Raw genomic sequence first — 12,983 nt, 5'->3', positions numbered from 1 at the left:
TTAGCATCTTAGGCTTAAATATTGAAATATGTATCCGATTGGAAATTTATGAAAATTTGCGTTATTATGTTATAGGTGACGCTTAATTATTGTTCGACATTTTTTAGGAAATTTTCAAAAACGCTAAGAAGTCCAGGTAAGCGGGGTTCCTATGCTAGACTTTACATTAAAATAAAATGAGCTGAGGTTGATTTTTAGAAAATATACATATTTGGTTATGAAAATAAATTTGAACTACCTTAGTTATTTGTTCTGCATTACTCATGAGATTCTGTTTAAGAAGAAAGTTTTTTCTGTCATGACTGGTGTAGACATGAGCTTATTTTTGACATTCTGTTTCTGAACTTTGAAAAAGAGAGCGAATATAAAATTTTGTGCATAAATTATGTTGTGATATGATTTTGTTCTGTTCTGAAAATTTTCTGTATTCTGATATGATCTGATGTGATTTCTGAAAAACCTCTGGCATAACATTCAGTTTATGTTTCTGTTTCGTTCTGACCTTATAACGGGTGTAAAACTGTGGCCTCTATTCGGGTTGGTACCAACTTTTCTGTTTCTGGTGCACTCACTTTGGAAACAAAGTGGTTTTCTGCGTGGTCTTTCCTATATGCACACTCGGGGCTCCGAGAATGAATAAAGGGAAGATTCACATTCTGTTTCTGCTCGGTTAGCTACCGGGGTTCCCACAACCCTACCACGGAGGTTAAACATGGTATTTGTTCTGATATGATAAGATGTGATGTGATGTTTCAGTTTATGCTATGCCAAAGGGATTTTGATTATGAATATTTTTGAATTTTCACTCTAATATTTTTGATAACATGCTCTGATGCTGCATTTTGAAAACAATATTCTGCATTCTGCATTCTAAAAAAAAATATTTTGTTTTACATTCTGAATTCTATAAATGCTCATGTTTACACACTAGTATATGTTCTCTGCTTACTGAGTTGTTGATAACCCACCCCTTATCTCCATATATTTTTCAGATAATTTTGATGGTTCAGCTGGAGAACAAGAGTAGAAAGTTTTAGCAAGGTATGATGATCGTAGTGGAATAAGTGCCTGAGGGTACAAGTGCTTATTTGAGAGTCGTAGTTAGTAAACTGATTTATTTTTCGAGTATTTTGATTTGATGAATTAAGGATATTTTCGAGTTTTTAGATAATTTCTAATTTATGTTATTGAGAATTTCTTTATTGTCCCCATGGAGGAACTTAGATATTTGGATTGATTAAATAGATTAATATTTTATGAAATTTTCTAAATTTTATAATTGTGTTATTTAAATTAATATTAAATATTAAGAGCTAACTTTCCAAACCTCCGAAAACGGGCGTTACACTTCCTCCCTGAAATTTTACTTCATCTTCCAACTTTCTTTCTTCTAATGCCCCCTGCAAGTGGGTTGGAATCACATGCGACGAGGCTGGAACTGTCACGCATATAAACATCACAAACACTGGTTTGAGAGGTACGCTTCAACATCTCAGCTTCTCGTCCTTTCCGAATCTTGCCAGCCTTGAGCTTTCCAACAACTCCCTTTATGGAACTATTCCTTCCCATCTCAGAAATCTTTCAAAACTCACTCATCTAGACATGCGTCTTAGTCGTTTCTCTGGAAATATTCCGTCTGAAATGTGTCTGCTGACCAGTCTTCAACACCTTTATTTGGGTGGGAATCAGATAAATGGATCTATACCACAAGGAATAGGAATGCTTGGTTCTCTAACTGAGCTGAATTTGCAAAAAAAACAATCTTATAGGGTCAATCCCAAATTCTATAGGAAACTTGACAAAGCTCATAGTTCTGGAACTTGATGATAATCATCTATCTGGCAGCATAACTCTGGAAGTAGGAAATTTGACCAAGCTCACTCAATTGGATCGTTCAGTCAATCAATTTTCAGGAAACATCCCTCCAGTACTAGCGAACTTGAACAACCTCACAGAGTTGATGTTGTGTGTGAATCATTTATCTGGTCATATTCCTCCAGAACTAGGAAAACTTACATCCCTTTCTAGCTTATATCTCTTTATGAATAAACTCAGTGGCTCCATTCCTAGAGAAATGAATAATCTTACATCTCTGCTTGGTTTTCTAGTGGCCGAGAACAACTTTTCTGGTTATTTACCACAAAACATATGCGCTAATGGGTTACTGGAACACTTCGCTGCTAGTGGAAACAACTTCGTTGGTCCCATTCCAAAAAGTTTAGGAAACTGTACCAACTTAATCAGGTTTCAGGTCCAAAGAAATCAACTGAAAGGTGACGTATCAAAATATTTTGGCATATGCCCACGTTTGGTTTACATCGATCTGAGTCATAACAAGTTGAATGGTAAGCTGTCGATCAATTGGGGGCAAAGCAAAAACCTAACAAGCTTGAAGATCTCAAACAATAGAATTTCAGGTACAATCCCAGTTGATCTTTATAAAGCAAGTCGACTTGGATATCTTGACCTGTCCCGAAATCAGTTCGTAGGAAAAATTCCGAAGGAATTGGGGGCCTTGAAGTTACTGTTCACTCTTAAACTGAATGAAAATGAACTTTCAGGCAGTATTCCAAAGGAAATTGGAAGACTAACCGGGCTGGCTTAACTCAAACTAGCAGCTAACAATTTAAGTGGATCAATACCCAAGCAATTAGCACAGTGCTCAAGACTCTTCGACTTGAATTTGAGCATGAACCGATTTTGGGAAAGTATTACCCCCCAGATTGGCAGTATTCGCTCTCTCATGTATCTTGATCTTAGCCAAAACTTGCTCACAGGAGAGCTTCCACGGGAGCTTGGACAATTACACTACTTAGAATTATTAAACCTCTCCCACAACTATCTGTTTGCCTCCATACCATCAACTTTTAGTGATATGTTAGGCTTCACATGGATGGATATATCATACAATAGATTGGAGGGTCCTCTTCCTGACAACAAAGCTTTCAGCAAGGTGCCAATGAGAGCTCTAGAACATAATAGAGGTATGTGCGGTAACAACACTGCTTTGATGGCTTGCCCCTCGTTGTCGAGCAAAAGACCTGATGGAAAGATAAGCCTCCGAGTTGTTATTTTGATCACTGTCATTCTATTTGGCACTCTGTTTCATTTTTATATCATTGCAGCAATCTACTGTGCTTGCTTCCAGAATATGAGAAAGCCAGATCATGAGCCAAGGGATGCAGAAAATGAAACTCTGTTTGAAATTTGGAGCTATGATGGGAAAATGGCACATCAAAGCATTGTTTAAGCGACAGAAAAATTCAACCCAAGACATTGCATTGGAGAGGGAGAATCTGCAAATGTTTATAAAGCAGAGGTGTCAACGGGTCAAGTTTTTGCAGTGAAGAAACTTCACCAATCTGAGGATGGAGAAGTGGCCAACCGAGCCTTTATACGTGAGATTACTGCTTTAACAGAAGTGAGACACAGGAATATTATAAAGCTTTATGGTTTTTGTTCACATGCAAGATACTCATACCTGGTGTATGAGTACCTTAGAGGGGGAAGCTTGGGAAAAAGTATAAGTAGTGAGGTGAAAGCAATGCAGTTCGATTGGATCAAGAGGGTTAACGTGGTAAGAGGTGTTGCCAAAGCTTTATCCTACCTACACCACGACTGCTCACCTCCAATTATTCATCGAGATATATCAAGTAACAACATTCTGTTGGATTTGGAATATGAGGCTCACATCTCCGACTTCGGCACAGCCAGGATTTTGAAGCCTAACTCATCCAATTGGACATCATATGCAGGCACCTTTGGGTAGGTAAGCTTTTCAATTACTTGTGATCATGGACTCACCCATAAATATTACATAGGTGAATGGACAAGCTGTTGCTGCTCTCAAACGCTAGTGGGAATGAACCATGTTCAAATCTCTAATCTTATTTTATGATCAAAGTATATAACATATATAGATGTGCTGATATTATCTTCGCAGAGCTTCCTTACACTATGGAATCGAATGAGAAGTATGATGTATACAGCTTTGGGATGGTAACATTGGAAGTGATGATGGGAAGGCATCGGGGCGGTTTCATCTCAATTGATCTTGGAATTAGAATCCAAACATCTTAAGAGGTTATAGGTTCTTGGACAGGGTCGAATATTCTGGGGCCAGGAAGCCCAAAAGTTTGATAAAATAAATTTTTTTATTATTTGATGAAAGATTGATCCCAAAAAATATTTCAATCCATTAGTCTTGTTTAGATAGTGAGATGAGATGATTTTAGATTAAAGTTAAAAATAAAATAAAATATTATTAAAATATTATTTTTTAATATTTTTATTGTTTTGAAATTTAAAAAAAAATAATTTTTTTTTTATATTTTGTGTAGAAATTTAAAAATATCGTAATGATGAAATAAGATAAAATCGTTTCTGTATGAAACGATGCCTTATTTGTTGGAGAAGTACCCGTGGACACCTTAATAGGCATTCCCCAGGGAAAAATTGAAAAACAACATTTGGACTTTGGAGTTCCACATAGGGTTTAGATCTACTTTTAAGGTTTTAAACAAGAATAAATATAGATAGAAGTCACTATTAGGAGCAACCATTTTGCACATATGATGTGGCATCATCTAGATCGCACATCTCCCAAGTCTAAAATAAAAAAGTAGAGAACTAAAAGTAGCCATGTAGTGAGTGCAAAGTGTGCACTGCTACAGTGACTTCTCTGTAAGATTACTCTTTAAACAAACAAAAATAAGGGAGTTGAGAGGTTGTCGTGGCAAAGTTTTTACAACGAAAAGGGATATAAGCTGAATTCGCTGCAAAAGGCCAAAAAGCAGGGAGGCTTGAGCAGCAGGATTCGAACCTGCGCGGGCAAAGCCCACATGATTTCTAGTCATGCCCGATAACCACTCCGGCATGCCCACCGTCGATATTTTGCAGGCACTTTAAATTTCATCTCACTTGGGTCATATAACCTTCTGCGTAATTACCAATTAGACTGGAAAGTTATTCCTCCTGCACGTTACGATTAATCGGAGTTGAAGAGGGAGGGTATCTAGAACAAAGACTCATTGTAAGTTCTCTCTCTTTCTCCTTCCAAAGCTTTGTTGACGATCTTTCCCTACCAACTATATAAATCATATTACTCTTTATTTTGAACTGACAAGATCTGTTGGAACTTGGAACTGACTGATGGCTTTTTCTTGATGAAGACTCAAAACTATACGAGGAAAACGAAATTGGGTTTTCTGTGACTTGTTAAAGGCTCTAGATTTCTCTACTGGCTTTCGTTTGTTTCCCGAGAAAACATTTTCCCATAAAGTTTTATGGTACAACAGTATTTTGGGTGTGTTTGTTTTGATTGGAAACAGTTCCTCCGGAATTTTCTGGGGAAAAAAATATTTGTTTGTGTGATAGCTTCTTTATTTTTTCATGCTCCGTTGATTGCTCATCATGTCTTCAATTGGCATTCTACTGGAGCATGTAAACCGGGGGCACTTTAATATTTGAATGGAATTTTAAGTGTGAAGCTTTGCAGAAAATCTTGTCTTACATTTTCAGTTTGCTTTGAAGGCAATTATCCCCTTTCCCTTGAAGTTCATAGTTTTTTATGCGATAAACTTTTCTCGATGTTAATATTGTGACTGAAATTCGCAGTGTGAGCTGAGCCTTGGAATTGTTAAGCAGTTTCCAGCGGCTGAATAGCTTGCCTTAGCTTCTTTTTAATGCAATATTTATCGCTTGAAGATTTTACCTTTGAAAGTAAAAGTTCAAGATCGCTTATATTTGTTGTCAATTCTAGTGCTTTAACAGTCAATTTGTTGCTTGTTGCCTATTATACTATTCATCAATCTCATTGATGACTGTTTGATAGGGAATTGAACTGAAAATGAAATTTTGTTCTCCACTAGTCTGTTTCAAATGAGTTAGTTACTCTGAGCTTCATATGATCATATCTATCCTTTATTTATGAAGCACCTCTTTGGTTTGAGTGGTTTTGTATGTGACAAGAACAGATAAAGAACCCAACGCTACATTTTTCAAGAGATGTTAAGTTTCTAATTACTTATACATTCTTAATGTTTTCAACTGTAAATTCCTAGGTTAATGTGCTTAGTAATTGGCAGATGGGGGAGCTTGTAACTGAGAAGCATGTCCAATACATTTTGTCAGTTGAAAAGGTATCTCTCGTTTATGTACCTTTTTATGTTATTTAAGTATATCTTCAGTTGCTGACATGACTGTTTTCATTTATACCAAAAATTCCTGTTTCTTGCACTCAAGAGGAAGGATGACTTTATATCTGTTGCAATGGAATATCTGAGAATGAATGGGGCATACTGGGGATTGACCACTCTAGATCTTCTAGGGAAGCTTGATGCTGTAGATGTGGATGAGGTTGTCTCATGGATCATGAAATGCCAGCACGAATCAGGTTTTCATAGATGCTTACTTTTCTTACTTCAATCAAATGCATTGTCAAGTTGCATTCTGCCATGTATATTATGAGTGAGAAACTGTTGGGTGATGCCCCCCCCCCCCCCCCCCACCCCCTCAAACTAGAAAAAAAAAAGTACGTCTCTTTGATGTATTTGATTTTTCGGATGGTTATAGCCCAAGACTAGGTAATGATTTGCATTACAAATAAATAAAAATAAATGAAAGAAATATGGAGATGACTATAGTAATGGGGTAGATGACAATACATTCGGTTTTGCAGGTGGGTTTGGTGGTAACATTGGGCATGACCCTCACATACTGTATACTTTAAGTGCTGTACAGGTTTTGGCCCTTTTTGACAAACTAAATGTTCTTGACGTTGAGAAGGTGACTAATTGTATCCTTTGTCATACAGACTGCTGGATTTTCTGAGAAATTCTCCACATCATATCATATCAAACGATACTTTATTTTTCTCAAAATTTTCTGTAGCTACAATTATTACAACGATTGCAATTTTTTCTACATTCAGGTATCCAAGCTAGTTAACTCACGCTAGTTAACTTCTAGTTTAAAGTTGTGTATCTTGTTGATATTCCATGTTGGGTGTTGTAAAATAGCATGTATCTTCGTTTTCTTCGTGCTAAATATTTAATTCAGATATTGCTGGGTTGCAAAATGAAGATGGATCATTTTCAGGGGATGAATGGGGTGAAGTTGATACACGGTATTCTTTCCACTGCTGCTTTATTATTTGGCATCTCATGGTTTTGGATGTTAGCATCTTTGGTTGAATAGTTTTACCAAACCGAGACTGTTTCCTATAGGTTCTCTTACATTGCTATATGTTGTCTCTCAATATTACATCATTTGAATAAAATCAATGTGGAGAAGGCAGTGAGCTACATCGTGAGTTGCAAAAATTTGGACGGTGGATTTGGATGCACACCTGGTGGCGAGTCCCATGCAGGTCAAAGTATGTTAGGCATTTAACTTAACAGTCAAATTATGAAGTTTTCTATTTGACTTGTACGTTATAAATCAAGTGTGTGTTTTACTTCCATTGTCTTCTTTATTTCTTTGTTAATTGTTAGCTTTATCTGGTGAAAAATATGTTCAGGTTTTGCATCTGATAAAAAATGCATTGAGCTTTTTCTCAGAAGTCTTGCTCATTTTTCAGATTCAATTGTTGTCTATCAACTGTGAATTTTGCAATTTGCCTCTTGGTTGCCCAAACCTCCATGCTTGATAGAAGCTCCCCACCTCCCTCCCATTTCTTTTGTTTCTCTCAATACATTGAAGTGGAGGTTGCTTAGGCTTGCATTCAGCAAATGAGTTGAGTAACAGGCTGCTCAAGCTCACTTGTTTATCTCATATGCAACGTTGAGCAAGCTGCTTCTTGAGCTGGTCCTAGTTGAACTTGACTGGTTCAACTTTTCAAGAGTAAAAATTAAGCCTTATTCTTAAGTTACCTGAGTGCTCCCTACCAAGCTAATATTGTATGAAGTTTGAGTAGCTTTGTTTGTTTTGTAGCCTTCTTCCATTTTCCTTGTGAAGTGCCTAACTTTTCACTAATGTTAGAAATTTGCGAGTCACTCAAATGCTTGAAGCACTTCATGCCATTTTACAAAATGGGTCATCTTAAGCTATTTGAACTAGTAAGTTGATTTAACAGTGTTGAATATAAATCAATTCAAGGTGAAGCTGATTATTAGTGGTAGATATTAGTGTTCGCCTACAGAAACTCTGTGATATAGTTTCTCGAGATCCTGTGAACAATTTATGCCTTTTTAGTTCTCTCCATGTCAAATCTAGACTTCGAATCTAGTGAAAACTTTATGTCCTCTGCAGTTTTCTGTTGTGTGGGTGCACTTGCTATAACGGGATCATTGCATCATATTGACAAGGACCTTCTTGGGTGGTGGTTATGCGAGCGGCAAGTTAAAGCAGGGGGTCTTAATGGCCGTCCTGAGAAACTTCCTGATGTAGGTGTATATAGAAATTTGAGACTTGGTCTTCCACTCCATGTTTGTAGTCTTCCTCGCTAATTTTGTTACATCACTTCAGGTTTGCTACTCATGGTGGGTTCTTTCTAGCTTGATCATGATAGACAGGGTTCATTGGATCAGCAAGGAAAAGCTTGTTAAGTTCATCTTAGACTGCCAGGTCTGAACGAGCTACTCTGTAGATTCAGATTATTCCTATTGCAAACTCTGGGGTGCTGACCCTGTATTTTAGTTATGCATTGTTAGTTTAAAATTTCTCTAAGATGTTGTAGTTTTCAAAATCTTAGGATACAGAAAATGGGGGTATTTCTGATAGGCCAGATGATGCTGTGGATGTCTATCACACCTACTTTGGAGTGGCTGGTAATTAATATTGATGCGTCGCTACCTTTTTAAATTCGTCATTTTTCCTTTTTGACCTATACATATGACATGTATTAATTAATCTTCAAATTTGTCGCTGATGCTCACGTTGAACTTTGAGTTACATCACCCTTTCCTGTCCCCTCCCCCGCCCCATTCATTACGAACTACCAGAACCTGCTTAAAAAGGGAGGGCTAGAAACTGCAGCAGTGTATGATTTTAGAATATCTATGGACTGTCTTCTTATTTATCATTTGTTTTTGGGGGGAGGGGGGGGGGAGATTAGGGGTTCGGGTAGTGTTGTGAGGGAAAGAGACTACAAATAATGTGCTTCTCTTACAGTGGCGGTTTTTCACTTCTATTTATGCTCATTGTTTATGTGGTGCTTTCCAATCCAACATCCCTAGGAAGCTAATTGATTGTGTGTAACCGTTTTGGTTCCATTTTTCCTACACATGATTTTGCTTCTTTGTTAGAGATTCCTTGATTTTACAATCAAAAAGTCGTCCATGTTTGTTGTTGCAGGACTATCACTTCTTGAATATCCAGGATTGAAAGCAATAGATCCAGCTTATGCTCTCCCTGTTGACGTTATAAATAGAATTTTCTTTGGCAGATGACTGATTCTTTTAGATTTCCTTCTACATTTGGTACTTTTTTGTTTCTCTAATGATCTATATGTGAACATTGTGTTGCTAATATGATATTGTCACTTCATCAGAAATATTTAATTTTTTTGGTTTGAATTTTACATTTAATATCACTGCTCCCCATTTAAAATAAAATTGAAAGATGCTCTTCCCACAAGTGTTGCTGCCCCCCATCTTCATGTTGCTCGCATTTCTCGCATCCCGGTAAGATCTAATGACTTTTCAAATCTTTTAACTAATGCTCCAGCCAGTTACAAAAGTTCATTGTAACTAATTTTTCTAGTCATAATCTTGCAAAGTGTGATCTTCGGATCAATATGACAGTATGTATTGCGGGTCGGGTAGCAACTACCAATTTGAGAAGGTTCCTGCCTTCCTGATTCTGTGTTTTTTTAATATTAGCATATTTTGGAAGTGGAAAATGTTGATGTAATAATACTTTAGCCATCTATAAGTAATGGCATTTCTGGGGATCCTTAGCCAATAATTGGTTTAGCTAGGCTGTAGCTTTTTTTGCAATTTCTAATGCTTGAACTTGAAATTAAGAACCCTATTAACTTACTACAGTGAATGAAAATGTTGGAGCAATATATTATATGTAACTGTGATTAGATGCATGCATGCGTTTGTTTTCCAATCAACAATATATAATATGCTACATAAACTGGTGTTTGCAGGGCAAATTAAGTAGCTATGGCTATGCATCTAGAGAAAGCTAGATCAGATATAAAGAAGGTGAGGCAAATTAAAGCTTCTTATTTGCATTAATATTTTAATTAAGCCTTTATTACATCTCCCACTATGGCTATATATGAATCGAAAAGGAAAACGAAAGAAAAACAAAAAAGAAGAAGCTTTATTACAAGCCACCCAGAATCTTAAACGATATACTATCACAACAACGGACTATGATATGTAGATGTCGGATCTTCTATTATCAACATTACTTGTCACCCACTCCGAGTGTGGTCTTCATGCTGTCTACAGCTCCCTGAGCCATGTGTTTCATCTGTTCTCCTTTCTGAAACCAAGCAAATATACAATGTCAACATAGGGCCTAGCTCCACAAATACTACATTAATCGTCTTCGATCTTCTTCTTCTTCTTCTTACTTTTTGAAATACTACTTCATATATGTATATATGTATGTATGTATGATATACACACACACACACACACATGCATGTGATACAAGAAGCCGTTGGTCGTGTATGCATGTGTATTGCATGCGTTCCCTCATTCAAATCTAAGTAACAGAAGTTTCATGATGCATGTGAATATATATGCATCATGTAGATACAAATGGTCCAATGGGTGTGTGTTTTTTCTTCAAATGAATTATGAAAAAAAAAAACTTCTAGTTAGATATATTAATCTACTGTACACGTGCTTTTTTTTATATATAATATTCTACATATATACATTTATATTGCATGAAAAATATTTGCTTTACAAAAAATCTTTCAAAATAAAACTCACAAACTAATGTGACTCGTGGTGCGTTAGATTGTAAAACTAATTTTATTAACATATATAACACATCTAGCTTATACATCAAGCTGTGAAATTATTTTCCTGATCTCTTTGTGAACATAATAGAGCTCATACGGTATAAATTGTAGAGTTATAAAGCAGCATATATATACATAAATGCTTATACATGAATCCATGTGGATCTCTTAACTTACTTTATATATATATATATATATATATATATATATATATATATATATTAATCCTAGTTTTTATAATGTACGGTTTTAAACACATGATTTTATAAAGAGATGTTTGTTGCAGGTGAAGAAATACCAAACTCATACACATGCAAATCAAATTAATAAAGCATCCATATTCCAGAATTATTAATTTGCATCATTGATCCCTCGATCGAGAAGTTATCCCAAACGAAGAAAAAAAAGAGACAAACCTGCTGGATGAAGGTAGCACTTTGGTCCTTCCCATGTTGAGCAGATTCCGTGGCTGATTGAGTTGCATCAGCGGTCTTGTCTTTTGTTGCATTGGCTGCATCCTTTGTGGATTGCATCCACTCCTCAGCTGTGGCCTGCCCAAACCCACAAAAATCAATCCTCAATTTCTCACCAAAATGAATAAAAAAGAAAAGAGTTCTGCAGATTATGCAAAAGTACAAATTGGGATGAAGATCTTTAATTACTACCTGGCCCTGGCCATGGGATTCCCCTGCCTTGAAATGTTGCTTTGCGGTAGACATCTTTCTTCACTCGGATAGATAAAAATAAGAACTAGAATGTTTCCTCCAGGAGTATGTTGCCTTGCAATTAATGTTGTTCTATGTTGTTTGTTTGAAGTATTTATAGCACGTACCCAGAAGTATACAGGGAAGTGACAAGCGGGGGGAGTTGGGAAATTGTCCTGTGCATGCACACGTGTTGGTTGATTGAGCGTCCTGCAGAGCGGGTAGTTCTGCCTTTGAAATGGGCATTGGGTGGCCGAAATTGGCGAAGTAATGCACATACTCCGCTTGGTATATATGGACACGTGTCTTATGAGTTTGCCTCTTCATTTTGATCCGGACCGGCTCAATGGCAAGGCTGTATAGGCCATTGCCTAAGGCCTCCATCCAAGGCCTCAAAAATAAAAATAGGTATTTTTTTTTTTTTAAAAAAAAAATATTTCATTAAATGAAATTTTAATTAATTTTCATAGTTTTCAATATATGCAAGGCTCCATAATACTAAATTTAATATTTAATACAATGAAATTTGTTTTTTTATAAGTAATACAATGAATTATTTATATTTTAAACAATTTTTTAATATCTTGCTAAATTGAGGCACAAAATTGCATTGAGACCTCATTTTAAGTTGTTGTATATATAAATTCACAAAAATTATATTTAAAGGTTTTAAATAAAATCTGATTGTATTATAAAGTTTGAAAATATTCCATATAATAATTTATATTTTATTATATTATAATTACGAATTATTCACTTAAATCTCACCTTAGACCTCAATTTGTATTGAGACGCCCCTGAATTTTTTACTGTTCATATATTTATTTATTTATTTATTTATTTATTTACTTAATGGTTAAGGAATTGACTTTTAGTATATTGATATATTTTTTATTTTTTAAAAATATTTAAAGATGTTCAAAAAATTTTATAAAAAGAAAAGAACAAAAAATAAATAAAATGTAGAATTTGTCCTAGTAGGCATGCCCAGCAGTAAGCTAGGTTATCGATGGTAAGAAGAAGATTGGATGAAATGAGATGAGAATTTTAATATTTTTCTCGCAAGAATTTTCATTCTTCTTCAAAGGCAAAATGATGCTCCTTATTACTAATTAATATATCTATATATATGGACCTCAGCTTATGTTCCTTTATTGGAAACATATATTGAAGATGACCAAAATTATGAAGTAAAAGAATTAAATCACAATCAAAATTATGAACCAAAACTATAAGATTTTCGCCTCTAAACTATAAAGTATTTTACGTTACTTTATAAAGAATTAAAATTAAAATATTGTACTCCTGAACTATCAAGAACCGATAAATAGTACTCTTCAATGTCCAAG

The 12,983-nt window shown here is 35.6% G+C and overlaps 2 protein-coding genes, 1 non-coding gene and 1 pseudogene across 5 annotated transcripts; 2 read left to right on the top strand and 2 right to left on the bottom strand.

Moving 5' to 3' along the window:
• The first annotated feature begins 2,893 nt into the window (after positions 1–2,893).
• Positions 2,894–3,769, top strand: LOC121247397 (annotated as a pseudogene).
• Positions 3,770–4,801: 1,032 nt separating this feature from the next.
• TRNAS-AGA lies at positions 4,802–4,883 on the bottom strand. Its single transcript has one exon. It is a non-coding gene; the product is annotated as a tRNA-Ser (tRNA).
• An 18-nt stretch (positions 4,884–4,901) lies between these two features.
• LOC121246882 (geranylgeranyl transferase type-2 subunit beta 1-like) lies at positions 4,902–9,493 on the top strand. Of its 3 annotated transcripts, none has more exons than XM_041145193.1 (10): positions 4,902–5,032; positions 6,087–6,140; positions 6,229–6,394; positions 6,680–6,796; positions 7,060–7,126; positions 7,227–7,375; positions 8,251–8,384; positions 8,467–8,565; positions 8,693–8,768; positions 9,295–9,493. In XM_041145193.1, the coding sequence occupies exons 2-10, from the start codon at positions 6,087–6,089 to the stop codon at positions 9,387–9,389; spliced, it is 957 nt and encodes a 318-aa protein (XP_041001127.1). In that variant the 5' UTR covers positions 4,902–5,032; the 3' UTR covers positions 9,390–9,493. The 3 variants fall into 3 exon arrangements, with proteins under 3 accessions (XP_041001127.1, XP_041001128.1, XP_041001129.1); XM_041145194.1 differs by having other exon boundaries at positions 4,905–5,032; positions 6,244–6,394; XM_041145195.1 differs by lacking the exon at positions 4,902–5,032 and adding an exon at positions 5,698–6,008 and having other exon boundaries at positions 6,244–6,394.
• A 668-nt stretch (positions 9,494–10,161) lies between these two features.
• On the bottom strand, positions 10,162–11,890 carry LOC121246884 (late embryogenesis abundant protein 1-like). Its single transcript, XM_041145197.1, has 3 exons — positions 11,596–11,890; positions 11,347–11,481; positions 10,162–10,440 (listed from the first exon to the last, which is right to left on the bottom strand). The coding sequence occupies exons 1-3, from the start codon at positions 11,647–11,649 to the stop codon at positions 10,363–10,365; spliced, it is 267 nt and encodes an 88-aa protein (XP_041001131.1). The 5' UTR covers positions 11,650–11,890; the 3' UTR covers positions 10,162–10,362.
• Positions 11,891–12,983: the final 1,093 nt, after the last annotated feature.

The sequence above is a fragment of the Juglans microcarpa x Juglans regia genome, chromosome 1S (genome assembly GCF_004785595.1).
Source record: "Juglans microcarpa x Juglans regia isolate MS1-56 chromosome 1S, Jm3101_v1.0, whole genome shotgun sequence".
NCBI lineage: Eukaryota > Viridiplantae > Streptophyta > Magnoliopsida > Fagales > Juglandaceae > Juglans > Juglans microcarpa x Juglans regia.
Note: the sequence above shows the minus strand (reverse complement) of the source record. Positions and strands in the feature narration are given on the sequence as shown.

Coding starts and splice junctions, on each gene's coding strand:
- LOC121246882 (XM_041145193.1), top strand. CDS start 6,087: ATGGGGGAGCTTGTAACTGAGAAGCATGTCCAATACATTTTGTCAGTT. Junction 6,797..7,059: donor CGTTGAGAAGGTGACTAATT/GTATCCTTTGTC, acceptor TATTTAATTCAG/ATATTGCTGGGTTGCAAAAT. Junction 8,385..8,466: donor GTCCTGAGAAACTTCCTGAT/GTAGGTGTATAT, acceptor ACATCACTTCAG/GTTTGCTACTCATGGTGGGT.
- LOC121246884 (XM_041145197.1), bottom strand. CDS start 11,649: ATGTCTACCGCAAAGCAACATTTCAAGGCAGGGGAATCCCATGGCCAG. Junction 11,482..11,595: donor AATCCCATGGCCAGGGCCAG/GTAGTAATTAAA, acceptor GGGTTTGGGCAG/GCCACAGCTGAGGAGTGGAT. Junction 10,441..11,346: donor GTGCTACCTTCATCCAGCAG/GTTTGTCTCTTT, acceptor GCTTGGTTTCAG/AAAGGAGAACAGATGAAACA.